The sequence below is a fragment of the Lynx canadensis genome, chromosome E1, assembly GCF_007474595.2.
Source record: "Lynx canadensis isolate LIC74 chromosome E1, mLynCan4.pri.v2, whole genome shotgun sequence".
Lineage (NCBI taxonomy): Eukaryota > Metazoa > Chordata > Mammalia > Carnivora > Felidae > Lynx > Lynx canadensis.
Window position 1 is genome coordinate 27,273,593 of NC_044316.2, and position 20,985 is coordinate 27,294,577.

Genomic DNA, 20,985 nt, shown 5'->3' on the forward strand with positions numbered 1-20,985 from the left:
CAACCCCGATGATTTTTTTTTTTACCATTTAATTTGATTTATTATTATTTTTTAATTTACATCCAAGTTAGCATATAGGGCAACAATGATTTCAGGAGTAGATTCCTTTTTTTTTTTTAAATGTTTATTTATTTATTTATTTTATTTTTGAGACAGAGGGAGACAGCATGAGTGGTGGAGGGTCAAAGAGAGAGAGGGAGACATAGAATCCAAAACAGGCTCCAGGCTTTGAGCTGTCAGCACAGAGCCTGATGTGGGGTTCGGACCCATGAACCATGAGATCATAACCTGAGCTGAAGTTGGACGCTCAACCAGCTGAGCCACCCAGGCGCCCCAGGAGTAGATTCCTTAATGTCCCTTATCCATTTAGCCCATCCCCCCCCCACAACCCCTCCAGTACCCTCTGTTTTCCATATTTAAGAGTGTCTTATGTTTTTGTCCCCCTTCCTGTTTTTATATTATTTTTACTTCCCTTCCCTTATGTTCATCTGTTTTGTATCTTCAAGTCCTCGTATGAGTGAAGTCATATATTTGTCTTTCTCTGACTGACTAATTTCATTTAGCATAATACCCTCTAGTTCCATCCACGTAGTTGTGAATGGCAGGATTTCATTCTTTTTCATTGTTGAGTAATACACCATTTTGTGTGTGTGTGTGTGTGTGTGTGTGTGTGTGTGTGTACCACATTTTCTTTATCCATTCATCCATCAATGGACATTTGGGTTCTTTCCATACTTTGGCTATTATTGATAGAGCTGCTATAAACATTGGGGTGTATGTGTCCCTTTGAAACAGCATACCTGTATCCCTTGGATAAATACCTAGTAGTGCAATTGCTGGGTTGTAGGGTAGTTCTATTTTTAATTTTTTGAGGAACCTCCATACTGTTTTCCAGAGTGGCCGCACCAGTTTGCATTCCCACCAGCAGTGCAAAAGAAATCCTCTTTCTCTGCATCCTCACCAGCATCTGTTGTTGCCTGAGTGGTTAATGTTAGCCATTCTGACAGGTGTGAGGTGGTACCTCAGTGTGGTTTTGATTTGTATTCCCCTGACGATGAGTGATGTGGAGCATTTTTTTCATGTGTAAGTTGGCCATCTGGATGTCTTCTTTGGAGAAGTGTCTATTCATGTCTTTTGCCCATTTCTTCACTGGATTATTTGCTTTTTGGGTGTTGAGTTTGATAAGTTCTTTCTAGATTTTGGATACTAACCCTTTATCTGATATGTCGTTTGTAAATATCCTCTCCCATTCCATCGGTTGCCTTTTAGTTTTGCTGGTTGTTTCCTTTGCTGTGCAGAAGCTTTTTATTTTGATGAGTTCCCAAGAGTTCATTTTTGTTTTAATTGTCCCTTGCCTCTGGAGACCTGTTGAGTAAGAAGTTGCTGAGGCCAGGTCAAAGACGTTTTTGCCTGCTTTCTCCTCTAGGATTTTAATGGCTTCCTGTCTTAGGTTTAAGTCTTTCATCCATTTTGAGTTTATTTTTGTGTATGGTGTAAGAAAGTGGTCCAGGTTTATTTTTCTGCATGTCATTGTCCAGTTTTCCCAGCACCACTTGCTGAAGAGACTGTCTTTATTCTATTGGATATTCTTTCCTGCTTTGTCAAAGATGAGTTGGCCATATGTTTGTGGGTCCATTTCTGGGTTCTCTATTCTGTTCCATTGATCTGAGTGCCTTTTCTTGTGCCAGTACCATACTGTCTTGATGATTACAGCTTTGTATTACAGCTTGAAGTCCGCAACCCAATGATTTTTTTTTTAACGTTTATTTATTATTGAGAGACAGACAGAGCATGAACATGGGAGGGGCAGAGAGAGGGGGAGACATAGAGTCTGAAGCAGGCTCCAGGCTCTGAGCAAGCTGTCAGCACAGAGCCTAACGCAGGACTCGAACTCACAAACTGAGATCATGACCTGAGCTGAAGTCGGATGCTCAACCAACTGTGCCACCCAGGTACTTCACCCCAATGATCTTTAAGTAAAGAGTGACTTAGTACAGAATGCACTTAAACGCAAAAAAAAATTGCTTTTGGGGCACCTGGGTGGCTCAGTTGGTTGTGTCCGAGTCTTGATTTAGGCTCAGGTCATGATCACAGGGTCATAGGATTGAGCCCTGCATTAGGCTCCCCACTCAGCATGGAGCCTGCTTAAAGATTCTCTCTCTCTCTCTCTCCCTCTGCCCCTCTCCCCTGCTCATGTGCGTGCTCTCTCTCTAAAAAAAAAACTGCTTTAAATAATTTTTATGCATGTAATATATGTTCATTGTAATTTATTAGAAGACAGATATGTGAAATGAAAAACACCCTTCAATTCTATGACTATTAAGACATAGGTAAAATAGGTATTTTTTTGTAGGTATATCTTTTGGACTATTGTTTTTCTAAACCAAGTTTGTTAAATATATTTTGAAAATCTGGCCCTGTAATCCATTATGTGTCCATAGGACACTTAACACAAATAATCTAGGATTCTGAAAGCTTTAAAAAAGTTAAATAGACTACCTTCAACTGATAAAACCAATCTTTTATAGGCAAGGGCTTGCGTATGTGTACTACCCTAATAATTGTAGGGTAGTACAATAACAGTAATAATAATAATAATGTAATAATTATAAGCCTACATATTAGAACCTGATGAACTTGGAGCTTCTGCTCACTTTCTTCTGCTTTGATGTTACTATTTACTGGAAATAACATGTCTGCAACCTGGTGCTTGTGCATATTAGTGCTTATCAGTTTTAGACATGCATTGGCATGTGTTCTATTTGGAAGAGATGGGATAATCAAGTCTCCAGCAGAAATATACAAAAAACAATTGTGATTTTGTATACATTAGAGGTGGCCCTCAACTTGTTGAGAACTTCAAATATTTCTTCTTAAAATAGGCTTTAGATGGTGGTTGGGTTCCCACGCTGTTTGTTCTTTCAAAGTAATGAATGTTCTTTCATCTTCCTTTTTGTCATTGAACATTTGGTTGTATATTAAAAACTCAGGGATATAAAAAGGAAGACAGGGCTTTTTCCATCAAGACATTTGAAATCAAGTGGTGATGCTACTGAGCAAATGATTATAATAAATGAAATGGTAAGCTGGAGCCATGAATAAAAGAAAATGAGGGTAGATAAAGGTGTTTCAAAATCTGCATTGGAGAGAGGGGTGCATTCATTAAGTATTAGATTCTTTGGGAAAAAAAAAAAACAACCCAAAACAAAAAATATTGGATTCTTTGGTTGATAATATAACCTAGATCTGGAAGTATTACAATGCCCAGTTCTCCCATTAAGTAATGTTTCTAAGTTAAATGTATTTCTTTTTTAAAAATTTTTAATGTTTGTTTTTGAGAAAGAGACAGAGAGAGTGAGTGGGGGGGAGGGGCAGAGAGAGAGAGGGAGACAGAATCTGAAGCAGGCTCCAGGCTCTGAGCTGTCAGCACAGAGCCTGATGCCGGGCTTGAACTCATGAACCATGAGCTCATGACCCGAGCTGAAGTCAGATGCTCAACTGACTGCACTACCCAGGTGCCCCTATAAAATGTATTTTTAAGCCTAGCTACTGAGTCTAGAATGTACCTCTACCAACTCCTCTCATCTCAGACAAGACTGCTGTATTTCTTCCTTTTCCTGTGATTTGATGCTGTTGAGACAAACTCATAAGCCGATGTGTTTGCTTTTTTACAGCATTGGTCCTTTTAAAAGGGAGCTCTATTGTGGCAGTAAGAATCTATAGGTTGTTTGTAAAAGGAAGTTTTTTTAACTTGGTCTGCAGTTCTTTCCTCCTTGCAGTTGAGTGGTATGTAATACAGTGTGCCATTTACTTTAAAGCCTTAAGCCAATTATAATAAAACTAGTATAACAATATTATATGTTTATGAAATTTGTAGCATATTGTAAAATTCAAAGTTATTTCCTAAACTATTCCTTTTTCCATTTTTTTAAGTATCTTCCTTACAGTCCCAGTCTGTTTCCAAGGATATTCAAATGGCAGAATGTAATTTGGCTGTCTTTGGGGCTTTAATGTTGATCTCAATGGACTTTTCCCAGCTAAATTGCATATTTTATTTATCACTCTCAGGATGGGTATAAAAATTTCCATTTATTTTTGTTTCTGATTTAGAAGAAAACTGGCTTCTGAAAATATGATTGTCTTGTGTGTTTTTTCTTTAAAGCACTAGTTTTTTATTTTAAATATTATAATGTTCCTAAGAATAATGTCACTTAAAGGTAAATAAAGAGTAACCTCACATTGCTTCTCAGCCTTTTGGCTAAGGTGGAGTGTAAAGAGTAACCTCACTGTTTACAAGGCTTTAAGAGACTAATTTAAAACTGACAAGGGCTAGTGAATGATGTTTAGCAGTATCAATTTGCTCCATTAATCAGACATTAATGAATTTTGGAGACTATATTAATTGGTCAGGAAATTTCCTACCATGTGACTAAAAAGTTTTCCTTTTATGACCAGATCCTAGAACCCTATCGATATTGTCTCTGCTGTGTAAATAGCTCTGAGTAGTGCAATATTGCTTATAGGGTTTTGGTGTTTGGGAAGAACAATGGGCAGGTTGCAGAAACTATGTAGCTGAAACTGAAGCAACATTCATCTTTGTTTAGGAAGAAAACAAATAGTAGAAGCTAATTCTTAATATAAACCTTAAATCTGAAACTCAAATGTTGATTTTTAATGTCTTAGGAAGAAATTTATCTTCTAAATTTTAACATTTTGATAAATTAAAAGGGTTTATTTGTAGAATTATGAAATAATAGAATGATAGTGTTGAAGGGGACCTTAGATTTCCAACTCTCTCATTTAATAGAAGAAACCCAGAGAGATGGAAGACTTACTTAGGGCCACATAGCTTGTTAGGGATAACAGGGTTAGAACTTTTACCATGTATCTCAATCCTTTTCTTTTTGCTGGATCATACGACTAGATTGTGTTCAGAGGGAATTTTTATAAATTTATTTTATTTATTTATTATTTTTTTTAAGTTTATTTATTTTGAGAGAGCAAGTGAGCACAAGCAGGGCAGGGGCGGAGAGAGGGAGAGAGAGAATCCCAAGCAGGCTCTGTGCTGTCAGGGTGGGGCCCACGAACTGCGAGATCATGACCTGAACCAAAATCAAGAGTACCAACACTTAATTAACTGAGCCACCCAGGTGCCCCCAGAGGGAGTTTTTTAATAGGCTAACCAGTGATAGATTTGAAACTGAAAAAAACCCAAACTTTAAACTTTAACTTTAGGTAAAGTCTTTACATTTGTCCCCCATCTATGTGACTTTTATTGGCTTTAATGTTATGTATATCACATATAGACTTTGGTTCAACTGCTTAAAAAACATACTAATGAAAATAGAACTAGAGGCAAATCACTTAGATTTTTTTATTTTTAAATGTTTATTTTTGAGAGAGAGAGCACACATCATATGTGCGCACCTGAGCAGGGGAGGGGCAGAGAGATTGGGGGATAGAGGATCTGAAGCAGGCTCTGTGCTGACAGCTGAGATCCCCATCCTGGGGCTCGGACTCACAAACAGAACTGTGAGATCATCACCTGAGCCAAAGTTGGGCGATAACCCACTGAGCCACCCAGGCGCCCCTAGACTATTTCTTCATTTATAAAATGAAGAGTTCAAATCAGTGAATCTTGAACAATTGCATTGGTATCCTTTTCTTTTTTGTTCCCTGCTTATTCCCTAGCCCACTGATTCACTAATGAGTAAATACTTGCCCTGTGTATTATCACAAAATATTCTGTTCAATTTTTCATAGAGGATTACATTCTACTTTCAAGCTGTTTTCCCATTCTACTTTCAAGCTTTTTCTTTTAAAAAGTTTTTAATTGTGATAAAATATATATAACAAAATTTACCATTTTATCAATTTTAAGTTTACAGTTCAGTAGTATTAAGTACATTCTTATTGTTGCATAACCATTACCACCATGCATTTCCAGAACTTCTTCATTTTTCCTAACTGAAACTCTGTACCCATTGAACGGTAACTCCCCATTCCCTCCTCCCCCTGTCTTTGAAAGTCTGTTTACTATTCTGTGTAACTTCTGAAATATTTTTCAAATAGAAATGTGGGTACATTACTCAAGGTGGGGGTGGGAATTTTAAAAAATCTTTTTAAAGCAGAAGTAAGTATACATAGCAGCTAGGGGGAGGAAGAGGTGGGAAATCCTGATTTTTAGCATTTGCCAGTTTCCCTGGTGTAAATATTTACACCTTGACCGATTTCAAATTACCAGCATGATGTCATTGAAAGTGGATTTGGGACGACATGCACAGTAGTAGCACATGATACAGTATTTTCACTATGTACATATGATAGATCTCAAGAGCATATATAATAGTAATATATAGTAAAATAACTAGGAAGTTATGGTTTTTTAGTATGTATTTATTTTTAATAATTTATTTAGTGGTACATTTATAGAATTTAAATTTTAGTTATACCTGTGTTTAACAATTGTGGTTTGCAAACAGTTTTGAAAATTTAGCTGAGTTTATCATATCATTGATTGGAAGCACCCTCTTTGGTATCTTATTAAAATGTAAGTTACTTAAAAGCAGGAACCACTTATTGTTGATACAGTTCGATGATTTTATTTTATATTTTTAAAAAGTTTATTTATTTATTTTGAGAGAAGGAAAGTGCAGTAGAGAGAGAATCCCTAGCAGCCTCCATGCTGTCAGCACAGAGCCCAACTTGGGACTACATCTCATAAATGGAGAGATCATGACTTGAGCTGAAATCAAGAGTTGTACACTTAACCGACTGAGCCACCCAGGTGCCCCATTTTGATGATTTTAATAAATAGTGGACCTCAAGGTATAACAGGAAGCCATAGCTAAAACTGCTGTCTTGAAAAGAAAACATTGTTAAATGGTCTTTGAGATTATGCTGGTTAAACTTTAAGCAGAACTAAAATATCAAATTAAAAACCACCACATCTGTTTAAGAATTTCCATTTCATAAACAAGTTAAAAGTCTCCTAGAGTAAAGATTTTTTTTTTTTTTTTTTTTTTTTTTTTTAGTTCCAGTGTAGTTAACATACAGTTTTATATTACTTTCAGGTGTAAAATACAGTGATTCAACAGTTCCATATATTACTCAGTGCTCATAAAGATAAGGGTACTCTTAATCCCCTTCACATATTTCACCTATCCCCCCATATCCCCTCTGTTTGCTCTCTGTGGTTAAGTGTTTTTTGGTTTCTCTCTGTCTTCCTTTTTCCTTTGTTCATTTTTTTGTTTCTTAAATAATACATATGAGTGAAATCATATGGTATTTGTCTTTCTCTGACTGGCTTATTTCACTAGATACTCTCTAGCTCTATCTATATTGTTGGAAATGGCTAGATTTCATTCTTTTTAATTGCCCAATAGTATTCCATTATGTATGTGTGTGTATGTGTATATATATCACATATTCTTTATCTATTCATTTATCAATGGACACTTGGGCTGATTCCATAGTTTGGCTATTGTAAATAATGCTACAATAAACATCGGGGTGAATATATCTCCTTGAATTAATGTTTTGTATTCTTTGGGTAAATATTCAGTAGTGCAATTACTGGATCGTAAGGTAGTTCTAGTTTTAACTTGTTGAGGAACCTCTATACTATTTTCCACAGTGGCTGCACCAGTTTGCATTCCCACCAAGACTGCATAAGCGTTCCTTTTTCTCTATGTCCTTACCAAACTTGCTGTTTCTTGAGTTTTTTATTTTAGCTATTCTGACAGGTGTGAACTGATCTCTCACTGTGGTTTTGATTTGCATTTCCCTGATGATGAGTGATGTTGAACATCTTTTCATGTGTCTGTTGGCCATCTATATATCTTTGGAGAAATATCTGTTCATGTCTTCTGCCCATTTTTTGATTGGATTATTTGTTTTTTGGGGGTGTTGAGGTGTGGCAGTTCTTTACATATTTTGGATATTAACCCTTTATCAGGTATGTCTTTTGCAATATCTTCTCCCATTCAGTAGGTTGAAAGATTCTGCCTTGAGGTGACCCTGGAGTCACAGATCCCATAATTCTTAGAATTCTGTGATAACTCAAAACTTTTAGAAACTTTTATTTAAAATTATGCTTTAAGGGTATCTGGCTGGCTCAGTTGGTGGAACATGTGACTCTTGGTCTCAGGGTTGTGAGTTTGAGCCCCACATTGGGTGTAGAGATTACTTAAAAATAAAATCTTTTAAAAAATAAAATTATGCTTTAGACTGTTATATAATGCCTTGAACTATATATAAAGCCATGAGAGTGTAGTCTTTTTCAATCATTAAACAAATCAGGTCTTGAATGCTTTGAGTCTTTGTTAATTGGATTTGCCCTCTCCCTTGTCCCTTTCCCTTTCCCCATATTTTCCATCCACATGCTATATAGGTTAGTAAGTTTTTTTTTTTTTAATGTAAAGGAAAAGTTAATCCCCAAGCATATTTCAATATGGGAAATTATGCCAACAGGAATTTTCTTTATATACATACACATATGCATATGTAGTAATTAGTAATCTGCTTAATGAAATCTAATCATTGTACAATTTAATCATGACATCTAATCTGGCAAGTGTATAAGCAAATAAAAAACCTTCATTTTTGGAAAACACTTAAAAATTTTTTTTCAACGTTTATTTATTTTTGAGAGACAGAGACAGAGTGTGAGTGGGGGAGGGTCAGAGAGAGAAGGAGACACAGAATCTGAAGCAGGATTCAGACTCTGAGCTGTCAGCACAGAGCCCGATGTGGGGCTTGAACTCATGAACCATGAGATCATGACTTGAGCCGAAGTCTGACACTTAACTGGTGGACACTTAACCACCCAGGTGCCCCTGAAAAACATTTTAAGTATAGGTTTTAATTAACAACTTCTATATTTGTTTTTCTGATTCATAGCAACTCCCTGCTGTTAGAGATGGAAATCAGATACAGATTCTTAGAAAAAAATTAAAAACAAAAACTGACTTTCTCTTTTTCTTCTATTTCTATTCCAAAAGGTTTCGGTTATAAAGATAGAATTTTGGTAATTACAAAGTATTCCATTCAAATTTAGGCCAATAATGAGAGAAATTATTAGTGATAGAAGCTTTAGTGTATTTCTGATACTCTGTTCAATTTGACAGTTCTGACCTTACAAGCATTTTAACTTCTGAGACCCATTTTATCTTACTCCACATTCCGAAGTAGAAGTCTCAGTTTACCTTTTTTTTTTATAACAAAAATATCTGTACATCATTTCTCATTAGACCTGATGACTACTTTTAACAGTTTTTGTTGGCTTTTGTTCTTTCCACTAAGGCTTCAAAATATGAAGAACCAATCTTTAGTCCAGAGCCTAACCCCTTGGTAAGGTCTGAACCTTCTCCCCAAAGCAGTCTTCTTGGTTGTGGCCTAGGAATGGGAGACTATTCCTGAAAAAAACATGTTTTGCCTTTCATAGTAAACTCAAAGGATCCTGGTTGTTTCCTTGATAAATTCAAGAGAGCACATGCTTTAAGATTATGTAAAAGAAGCACAATTTCCAAAAATTAAGAATACTTTATATTTATACCACATTTAGAGATAGACCACTTTTAACACTCTGATCTATATGCTTCCCAACTTTTCTATATGTACGCACACATGTATTTTACAGCCTGTGCTAGTTTTCCCCTTTTTTCTCTCCCTTAGAGATTTACTGCAGATCAAGGACCCATGCTTGGACTCAGGTTCAGTAAACTGGGGTTATTCAGACTACTACTCCTGTACTATATGTAGCCTTTTCTTGTATAATTTATGTCTCTTTAAGGTATCTAATTTTGGTCTGTGTGGCAAACACTCGTAGTTCATTGTTTAATGGGGTTGCAGATGATGGTAACATTGCAGGTATCCCTGAAAATAAATTTGTTGTGTGTTTTAACTTGAACATTTCCTACCAGAGTTAGAAAAACAGTACCTAACTGATGAGAGTGTCACCGATCTTGGGAATTTTGGAAACTGTTGTTAGTTCTTGTGTTAATATGTGACAGTGGTTACTTAGTGTCTTAATTTTAGCTCTAAATCTAAGAGAGATGCATAGAGAAACAACTTTCAAAATGTTAACTAGTTTTTAAATTTTTAATAGAAGCATGGGTATTATAAATGATGGTTTTATATACTTATTTCCATATTTCTAAAATTAGTATATTTCATATTGAAATGCTAAAAAAATGTAAATATAAAAGAATAGTTAACAGTTATCATGTTTATTAGTATGTCTTTTGGTTCACAAAAAATGATTTATGCTGATCTCTAGTTCCAGAAAGCTGACTCTGATCTGGATTACATTCAATACAGGCTGGAATATGAAATCAAGACTAATCCTGATACAGCAGGCAAGGTAATCTGCAAAAGAAATATATTTTTAACAGATTATTTTATTAAAAGATTTTCTGATAGTATTTCTAATAGCAGTATAATTTAAATTATTAAGTAATAAATTTATAGAACCTTAAAATATTTTTGTGTTGGAAACTTGATCACAGCATACCAGAGAGATTATACCCATAGTCAAGGAAATTTGTGGCTCTTACTTATTTATTTATTTATTTATTTATTTATTTATTTATTTATTTATTTATTTTGAGAGAGAGAGAGAATCCCACGAGGGCAGAGAGAGTGAAAGAGAGAGAGAGAGAGGGAGAGAGAGAAACCCGAAGCGGGGCTCAAGCTTACCTGGTGCAGGACTCGAGCTCACCTGATATGGGGCTCAAACTCAAGAACTGTGAGACCATGACCTGAGCCAAAGTTGGATGCTTAACTGACTGAGCCACGCAGGTGCCCTGGCTACTTTTTTTTAACCCTTAACCAAGAATTATTGAATCCAAAGGTACCAACTACTGTGGAAGCCTCTGAAATTCTGAGAGTATAGTTATCTCTAGAGTAGTGGTTAAATAAGAAAGGAGAAACCATGGCAGTCACGATACTCTCTGAGGAAGATGATGATGTACTATAAATTTGTTATATGAACTGTGATTTTTGCATAAAATTATGTACTTAGTTATTCTAAGTTTAGATTGATTAGAAATATTAACTCTGTTTATATACCATAAAATTATAACTATGTGTCCACATGCCCATGGAGATATAAACAATTATTTTAAAGTAGTTTTTTTTTTTTTAAGTTTATATTTGAGAGAGAGAGAGAGAGAGAGAGAGAGAGAGAGAGAGAGTACAAGTGGGGAATGGGCAGAGAAGGAGAGAGAGAGAATCCCAACCAGGCTTCGTACTACCAGTCAGAGCCCCATGCAGGGCTGGAACCCATGAACCCCGAGATCATGACCTGAGCTGAAGTTGGACGCTTAATCCACTGAGCCACCCAGGCACCCTAAGGAGATAGTTTTTAAGCATTGTCTGTTAACATTAATTGACCACTTATAATGTTTCTCTCTGACAGCACTTGCCAACAGACAAGAAATATCATATAATTTTGAAAAAAATTTTTATACAATTAGGAATTATTTTGAATTAGGTGGAAGTGCAAATTAAAATAACACTTCTTTTTATTCCCCTCCCTCCCCCCCCCAAAAAAAACCCCATTGTTTTATTGAAGTTAGTTGACACAGAATGTTACATTAGTTTCAGGTGTACAACATAGTGAGTGGACAACTCTATACATTATGCTATCTATGCTCAATACAACTGTAGTTACTACCATCTCTTACCATACAACACTATAACAGTATCATTGATTTATATTCCCTATGCTGTACATTTCATCCTGTGACTTATTCATTCCATAACTAGAAGCTTCTACCACCCACTCCCTTCATCCGTTTTGTCCATCCCATCATCCTTCTCCCCTCTGGCAACTGCCAGTTTGTTCTCTGTATTTATGATGGTTTCTGCTTTGTTTGTTCATTTGTTTTGTTTTTTGGTTTCTACATATAAGCAAAATCATATGGTATTTGTCTTTCTCTGACTTATTTTCACTTAGCATAATACCTTTTTGTCCCAACATGTTGTTCCAAATGACAAGCTTTCATTCGTTTTTATGATTGGGTAATATTCCATCATACATAGATACCACATTTTCTTTATATTCATCTAACACATAGGTTGCTTCTATATTTTTGCTATTGTAAAGTAATGCTGTAATAAACATAGGTGTGCATGTATCTTTTCCAGTTAGCCTTTTTGTTTTCTTTAGTGTGTGTGTGTCTGTGTGTGTGTATTCTCTTTGGGTAAATACTAAATACTAGTGGAATTAACTGGATCATAAGGTATTTTCATTTTCAATTTTCTGAGGAACCTCCATACTATTTTCCACAGTGGCTGCACCAATTTGCATTCCCACTGACAGTGCATAAAATTTCCGTTTTCTCTACATTCTCATCAACACTTATTATTTCTTGTCTTTTTTGGTACTAGCCATTTGATAGGTATAAGGTGTTATTTTGTTGCAGTTTTGATTTGCATTTCTCTGATGATTAGTGATATAGAGCATCTTTTCATGTATCTGTTGGCCATCTGTATGTCTTCTTTGGAAAACTATCTATTTAGGTCCTCTGCCCATTTTTTTGTTTTTGTTTTTGTTTTTGTTATCAAGTTTCTTTATTGCCTTTTTATTTATACCTGTCCCCTGTCTTACCTGTTTTTATCATTAATGACATTGACTTTTTAATTAAAGAATCTAGGCCTGTTGTCTTATAAATTAGTCTGTAATTTTGATTTTTCTGATTATTTACTTGCGAATAGCTTCCGTTTGGATATTTTCATCAGAATACAATAGATAATGTTGTTAACATCACATTGTATCATATCCAGAGAGATGTTAAGTTTGATAATTTGATTAAGATGTCTCCTGTCATGTTCATACATTATTAAAAAATACTTTGAGAGTTTGTTGATATCCTGTTCATCCATTGGCTATAGAACCCAGTGATGATATCTGCCTGAATAAATTATATCAGTGATTGCAAAAACGTGATTTTGTAATTCTCTCACTAATTGTGTATTTTTTACCCAGTATTCTTCTGTGAAAATAAATTTTCACTGTCCCCTCCTTTCTTTCCTTTCCTATGGACTTGGAAACTTGTTTTTGTTCAATATATCAATAACTATTGTAAACACCATTGCTTTTAATACTTCATCTCCTCAAAGTTGTCCAGTGGGGAGGACCCCTCAGTGCCTCCTCAATCAGTCTTTGTGCACTTTTTTGCTTTCTGGTGCATTAAGTCACATTGTACCTTCTATCCAAACCATTACCAATACTTCATTCAAAGAAATTAGTTCCTTTTACAGGGAAATGATGTTTAGAAACCAAGAATTGTCCAATTCTCTTGCATATTGGAAAAATCATTTTACTTATGTGAATTTTTCATTTGTCATTTACTTCCCGCACTTCTTTTCTGCTGTTTTGTAGTATCTAAAGAAAGGTCATGTGTTAGGCCTTTTTGAATATCATGTTTTTTAATGAGGCTGTTATATTTGGTTATGCAATTTGCTCAAGAATATTGTGCAGGAGGCACTGGTGCTAGTAAATTATAGCTTTAATTCTAGCAATCACTTTGAGAATTTTTTAAGCCTGCTGTGTTCCTGTGCCAGTGGGTTATCTTCTTGCAACTTCTGTTGTTTCCTCTTCAGAGGAAGAAGATGCTTCAGGCAACAGATGGACATGGCTCAAAGAGAAAGCATGTAGCTAATAAGTCTTCATCTATTTATTGATCTCTGTTCTTCCAACTTTGTTTAGCAGCCTGTTTGTCTGGATTAAGAGTCTATATCACACAAAATAAAGATGACACCTCTAACTTTTCCTTGCTCTTCTGTAGCAAAGAAGAGGCCCCAACATAGGCATTACCAGCTTTCCCTGTGGCTACCCTCACTCCATTTCTCAGTCTTTCTTTTTATTATTATTATTATTATTATTATTATTATTATTATTTAATATGAAATTTATTGTCAAATTGGTTTCCATACAACACCCAGTGCTCATCCCAACAAGGTGCCCTCCTCAGTACCCCTCACTCACCCTCCCCTCCCTCCCATCCCCCATCAACCATCGGTTTGTTCACAGTTTTTAAGAGTCTCTTATGTTTTGGCTCCCTCCCTCTCTAACCTTTTTTTTTTTTTTCCTTCCCCTCCACCATGGTGTTCAGTTAAGTTTCTCAGGATCCACATAAGAGTGAAACCATATGGTATCTGTCTTTCTCTGTATGGCTTATTTCACTTAGCATAACACTCTCCAGTTCCATCCACGTTGCTACAAAAGGCCATATTTCATTCTTTCTCATTGCCAACTAGTATTCCATTGTGTATATAAACCACAATTTCTTTATCCCTTCATGAATTGATGGACATTTAGGCTCTTTCCATAATTTGGCTATTGTTGAAAGTGCTGCTATAAACATTGGGGTACAAGTGCCCCTATGCATCAGCACTCCTGTATCCCTTGGGTAAATTCCTAGCAGTGCTATTGCTGGGTCATAGGGTAGATCTATTTTTAATTTTTTGAGGAACCTCCACACTGTTTTCCAGAGCGGCTGCACCAGTTTGCATTCCCACCAACAGTGCAAGAGGGCTCCCGTTTCTCCACATCCTCTCCAGCATCTATAGTCTCCTGATTTGTTCATTTTAGCCACTCTGACTGGCATGGAGTGGTATCTGAGTGTGGTATTGATTTGTATTTCCCTGATGAGGAACGATGTTGAGCATCTCTTCATGTGCCTGTTGGCCATCTGGATATCTTCTTGAGATAAGTGTCTATTCATGTTTTCTGCCTACTTCTTCACTGGATTATTTGTTTTTCGGGTGTGGAGTTTGGTGAGTTCTTTTTGATTTTGGATACTAGCCCTTTGTCCAATATGTCATTTGCAAATATATTTTCCCATTCCGTTGGTTGCCTTTTAGTTTTGTTGATTGTTTCCTTTGCATTGCAGGAGCTTTTTATCTTCATGAGGTCCTAATAGTTCATTTTTCTTTCAATTCTCTTGCCTTTGGGGATGTGTCAAGTAAGAAATTGCTGCGGCTGAGGTCAGAGAGGTTTTTTTTCTGCTTTCTCCTCTAGGGTTTTGATGGTTTCCTGTCTCACATTCAGGTCCTTTATCCATTTTGAGTGTTGTCCAGCTCTCCCAGCACCATTTGTTAAAGAGACTTTTTTCTGTTAGATATTCTTTTCTGCTTTGTCAAAGATTAGTTGGCCATACTTTTGTGGGTCTAATTCTGGGGTTTCTATTCTATTCCATTGGTCTATGTGTCTGTTTTTGTGCCAATACCATGCTGTCTTGATGATTACAGCTTTGTAGCAGAGGCTAAAGTCTGGGATTGTGATGCCTCCCGCTTTGGTCTTCTTCTTCAAAATTACTTTGGCTATTTGGGGTCTTTTGTGGTTCCATACAAATTTTAGAGTTGCTTGTTCTAGCTTTGAGAAGAATGCTGGTGCAATTTTGATTGGGACTACATTGAATGTGTAAATAGCTTTAGGTAGTATTAACATTTTAACAATATTTATTCTTCCAATTCACAAGCATGGAATGTTTTTCCATTTCTTTATCTCTTTCCTTCATAAGCTTTCTATAGTTTTCAGCATACAGTTCTTTTACATCTTTGGTTAGGTTTATTCCTAGGTATTTTATGATTCTTGGTGCAATTGTGAATGGGATCAGTTTCTTTATTTGTCTTTCTGTTGCTTCATTATTAGTGTATAAGAATGTAACTGATTTCTGTACATTGATTTTGTATCCTGTGACTTTGCTGAATTCTTGTATCAGTTCTAGCAGACTTTTGGTGGAGTCTATAGGGTTTTCCATGTATAATACCATGTCATCTGCAAAACAGTGAAAGCTTGACTTCATCTTTGCCAATTTTGATGCCTTTGATTTCCTTTTGTTGTCTGCTTGCTGATGCTAGCACTTCCAACACTATGTGAAACAACAGCAGTGAGAGTGGACATCCCTGTCTTGCTCCTGATCTCAGGGGGAAAGCTCTCAGTTTTTCCCCATTGAGGATGATATTAGCTGTGGGCTTTTCATAAATGGCTTTTATGACGTTTAAGTATGTTCCTTCTATCCCGACTTTCTCGAGGGTTTTTATTAAGAAAGGACGCTGAATTTTGTCAAGTGCTTTTTCTGCATCGATTGACAGGATCATATGGTTCTTATCTTTTCTTTGGTTAATGTGATGTATCACATTGATTGATTTGCGCATGTTGAACCAGCCCTGCAGTCCAGGAATGAATCCCACTTGATCGGTGAATAATTCTTTTTACATGGTGTTGAATTCGATTTGCTGGTATCTTGTTGAGAATTTTTGCATCCATAGTCATCAGGGATGTTGGCCTGTAGTTCTCTTTTTTTGCTGGGTCTCTGTCTGGTTTGGGAGTCAAAGCAATGCTAGCTTCATAGAATGAGTGGAAGTTTTCCTTCCCTTTCTATTTTTTGGAACAGCTTGAGAAGGATAGGTATTATCTCTGCTTTAAATGTCTGGTAGAATTCCCCAGGGAAGGCATCTGGTCCTGGACTCTTATTTGTTGGGAGATTTTTGTTAACTGATTCAATTTCTTTGCTGGTTATGGGTCTGTTTAAGTTTTCTGTTTCTTCCTGTTTGAGTTTTAGAAGTGTGTGGGTGCTTAGGAATTTGTCCATTTCTTCCAGGTTGTCCAGTTTGTTGGCATATAATTTTTTATAGTATTCCCTGATAATTGCTTGTATTTCAGAGGGATTGGTTGTAATAATTCCATTTTCATTCATGATTTTATCTATTTGGGTCATCTCCCTTTTCTTTTTGAGAAGCCTGGCTAGAGGTTTATCAATTTTGTTTATTTTTTCAAAAAACCAACTCTTGGTTTCATTGATCTGCTCTACAGTTTTTTTGATTCTGTATTGTTTATTTCTGCTCTGATCTTTATTATTTCTCTTCTTCTGCTGGGTTTGGGGTGTCTTTACTGTTCTGCTTCTATTTCCTTTAGGTGTGCTGTTAGATTTTGTATTTGGTATTTTTCTTGTTTCTTGAGATAGGCCTGGATTGCAATGTATTTTCCTCTCAGGACTGCCTTCGCTGCATCCCAAAGCGTTTGGATTGTTGTATTTTCATCTTCGTTTGTTTCCATATATTTTTTAATTTCTTCTCTAATTGCCTGGTTGACCCACTCATTCTTTAGTAGGGTGTTCTTTAACCTCCATGCTTTTGGAGGTTTTCCAGACTTTTTCCTGTGGTTGATTTCAAGTTTCATAGCATTGTGGTCTGAAAGTGTGCATGGTATGATCTCAATTCTTTTATACTTATGAAGGGCTGTTTTGTGGCCCAGTATGTGATCTATCTTGGAGAATGTTCCATGTACACTTGAGAAGAAAGTATATTCTGTTGCTTTGGGATTCAGAGTTCTAAATATCTGTCAAGTCCATCTGATTCAATGTATCATTCATTGCTTCTTTATTGATCCTGTGTCTAGATGATCTATCTATTGTTGTAAGTGGAATATTAAAGTCCCCTGCAATTACCACATTCTTATCAATAAAGTTGCTTATGTTTGTGATTGTTTTATATATTTGGGGGCTCCGGTATTTGGCGCATAGACATTTATAATTGTTAGCTCTTCGTGATGGATGGACCCTGTAATTATTATTTAATGCCCTTCTTCATCTCTTGTTACAGCCTTTAATTTAAAGTCTAGTTTGTGTGATATAAGTATGGCTACTCCAGCTTTCTTTTGACTTCCAGTAGCATGATAGATAGTTCTCCATCCCCTCACTTTCAATCTGAAGGTATCCTGAGGTCTAAAATGAGTCTCTTGTAGACAGCAAATAGATGGGTCTTGTTTTTTCATCCATTCTGATACCCTATGTCTTTTGGTTGGTGCATTTGGTCCATTTACGTTCAGTGTTATTATAGAAAGATGTGGGTTTAGAGTCATTGTGATGTCTGTAGGTTTCATGCTTGTAGTGATGTCTCTGGTACTTTGTGGTCCTTGCAACATTTCACTCACAGAATCCTCCTTAGGATCTCTTGTAGGGCTGATTTAGTGGTGATGAATTCCTTCAGTTTTTGTTTGTTTGGGAAGACCTTTATCTCTTCTTTTTTTTTTATTTTATTTTTTTTTTTATTTTATTTTTGGGACAGAGAGAGACAGAGCATGAACGGGGGAGGGGCAGAGAGAGGGAGACACAGAATCGGAAACAGGCTCCAGGCTCCGAGCCATCAGCCCAGAGCCTGACGCGGGGCTCGAACTCACGGACCGCGAGACCGTGACCTGGCTGAAGTCGGACGCTTAACCGACTGCGCCACCCAGGCGCCCCTATCTCTTCTATTCTGAATGACAGACTTGCTGGATAAAGGATTCTCGGCTGCGTATTTTTTCTGTTCATCACATTGAAGATTTCCTGCCAGTTGTTTCTGGCCTGCCAAGTTTCAGTAGATAGGTCTGCCACTAGTCTTATGGGTCTCCCTTTATATGTTAGAGCGTGTTTATCCCTCGCTGCTTTCAGAATTTTCTCTTTATCCTTGTATTTTGCCAGTTTCACTATGATATGTCATGCAGAAGATCGATTCAAGTTGACGTCTGAAGGGAGTTCTGTGTGCCTCTTGGATTTCAATGCCTTTTTCCTTCCCCAGATCAGGGATGTTCTCAACTGATTTGTTCAAGTACACCTTCAGCCCCTTTCTGTCTCTCTTCCTCTTCTGGAATTCCTATTATATGGATATTATTCTGTTTGATTGCATCACTTAGTTCTCTAATTCTCCCCTCATACTCCTGGATTTTTTATCTCTCTTTTTCTCAGCTTCCTCTTTTTCCATAATTTTATCTTCTAATTCACCTATTCTCTCCTCTGCCTCTTCAATCCGAGCTGTGGTCGCCTCCATTTTATTTTGCATCTCATTTATAGCATTTTTTAACTCCTCATGACTATTAATTAGGTCTTGATCTATGTAGCAATAGAGTCTCTGCTGTCCTCTATGCTTTTTTCAAGCCCAGCGATTAATTTTATGACTATTATTCTAAATTCTTGTTCCGTTGTATTGCTTAAATCGTTTTTGATCAATTCATTAGCTGTTGCTACTTCCTGGAGTTTCTTTTGAGGAGAGTTCTTCCATTTCATCATTTTGGGTATTCCCTGGGGTGGCGCAGAACTGCAGGGCACTTCCCCTGTGCTGTTTGGAGTAACTTGTGTTGGTGGGTGGGGCTGCAGTCAGACCTGATGTCTGTCCCCAGCCCACCGCTGGGGCCACAGTCAGACTGGTGTGTACCTTATATTCCCCTCTCCCAGGGGCCGGACTCACTGTGGAGTGGTGTGGCCCCCGTCCAGGCTACTTGCACACTGCCAGGCTTGTGGTGCTGCTTTAATGGGATCTGGCATATTAGCTGGGGTGGATCCACAAGGTGCACAGGGGCGGGAGGGGCAGGCTTAGCTAGCTTTGCTGTTGGTGGTCCCCTGCGGGAGGGGCCCTGCAGCTCCGGGAGGGAGGAAAACCCATCAGAGAGATGTATCCACAAAAGCACAGCATTGGGTGCTTGCGTGGTGCAAGCAAGATCGGTGATGGGAACTGGTTCCCTTTGGGGTTACGACTGAGGGATGGGAGAGGGAGATAGTGCTGGCCAGTGCCTTTGTTCCCCGCTGAGCTGAGCTCTGTCTTCCGGGGTTCAACAATTCTCCCTCCTGGTGTCCTCGCCTTCCCGCTCTCCGAGCAGAGCTGTTGACTTTTAACATTCCAGATGTTAAGTTCCGCTGGCTGTCAGAACTCACGGTATCCGGCCCCTCTGCTTTTGCAAGCCAGACTTCAGGGGCTCTGCCTTGCCGGGTGGGCTGCCCCTCTGCTGCCCTGGCTCCCTCCCGCCAGTCCGTGTAGCATGCACCATCTCTCCTCCCTTCCTACCCTCTTGTGTGGGCCTTTTGTCTGTGCTTGGCTTTGGCGAGTCCGTTCTGCTAGTCTTCTGGAGGTTTCCTGGATTATTTAGGCAGGTGTGGGTGGAATCTAAGTGATCAGCAGGACGAGGTGAGCCCAGCACCCTCCTGTGCCGCCATCTTTATCCCTAGTCTTCTTTGCCCATTTTTTAATCTGATTTTCTGTGGGGTTTTTTGGTATTGAGTTGTGGGAGTTCTTTTAATATTTTGGATATTAATCCATTATTTGATATATCATTTGCAAATATCTTCTCCCATTGAGTAGGTTCCTTTTTTGTTTTGTTGGCAGTTTCCTTTGCTGTGCAATTTGGTATAGTTTTTTTTTTTTTAATTTTTAAAAATGTTTTATTACTTTTGAGAGACAGAGCCAGAACATGAGTGGGGGAGCAGCAGAGAGAGAGGGAGACATAGAATCTGAAGCAGGCTCCAGGCCCTGAGTTGTCAGTGCAGCAACTGATGCAGGGGTTGATCCCACAAACTGTGAGACCATGACCTGAGCTGATGTCAGATGCTTAACTGATTGAGCCACCCAGGCACCCCATAATGTAGTCTTAATATTTTATTTTTGCTTTTATTTCTCTTGTCTGAGGAAACATATCTAGAAAAATATTTCTATAGCCAATGTCAAAGCAATTACTGCCTAGGTTTTTTTATAGGGGTTTTATGGTGTCAGGGCTCACATTTAGGTCCCAAATCCATTTTGAGTTTATTTTTGTCTGTGGTGTAAGAAAAGTAGTCCAGTTTCATTCTTTTGCATGTAGCTGTCCAGTTTCCCCAGCATCATTTATTGAAGAGACTGTTTTTTCCCCATTGTGTATTCTTGCCTCCTTTATTTATTATAGATTAATTGAGCATATAAGTGTGGATTTATTTCTGGGCTGTTTTATTCCTTTTATCTATGTATCTATTTTTGTGCCAGTACTGTACTGTTTTACTACAGCTTTGTAGTATATCTTGAGATCTGGGGTTGTGATACCTTCAGCTTTTTTCTTTCTCAAGATTGCTTTGGCTATTTGGGATCTTTGTGGTTCCGTAAAAATTTTAGGATTATTTGTTTTAGTTCAGTGAAAATGCTATTGGTATTTTGATAGGGATTGCATTGAATCTATAGATTGCTTTGGGTAGT

At 37.3% G+C, this 20,985-nt stretch overlaps 1 protein-coding gene across 1 annotated transcript in view; it reads left to right on the forward strand.

The window, feature by feature from the left end:
* SKA2 (spindle and kinetochore associated complex subunit 2) overlaps positions 1-20,985 on the forward strand; it is a 47,921-nt gene that overhangs the window by 13,606 nt on the left and 13,330 nt on the right. The window contains exon 2 of the mRNA XM_030295183.1: positions 10,280-10,363. Within this exon, the coding sequence (XP_030151043.1) occupies positions 10,280-10,363 (84 nt within the window). The remainder of the gene's footprint in view (positions 1-10,279; positions 10,364-20,985) is intronic.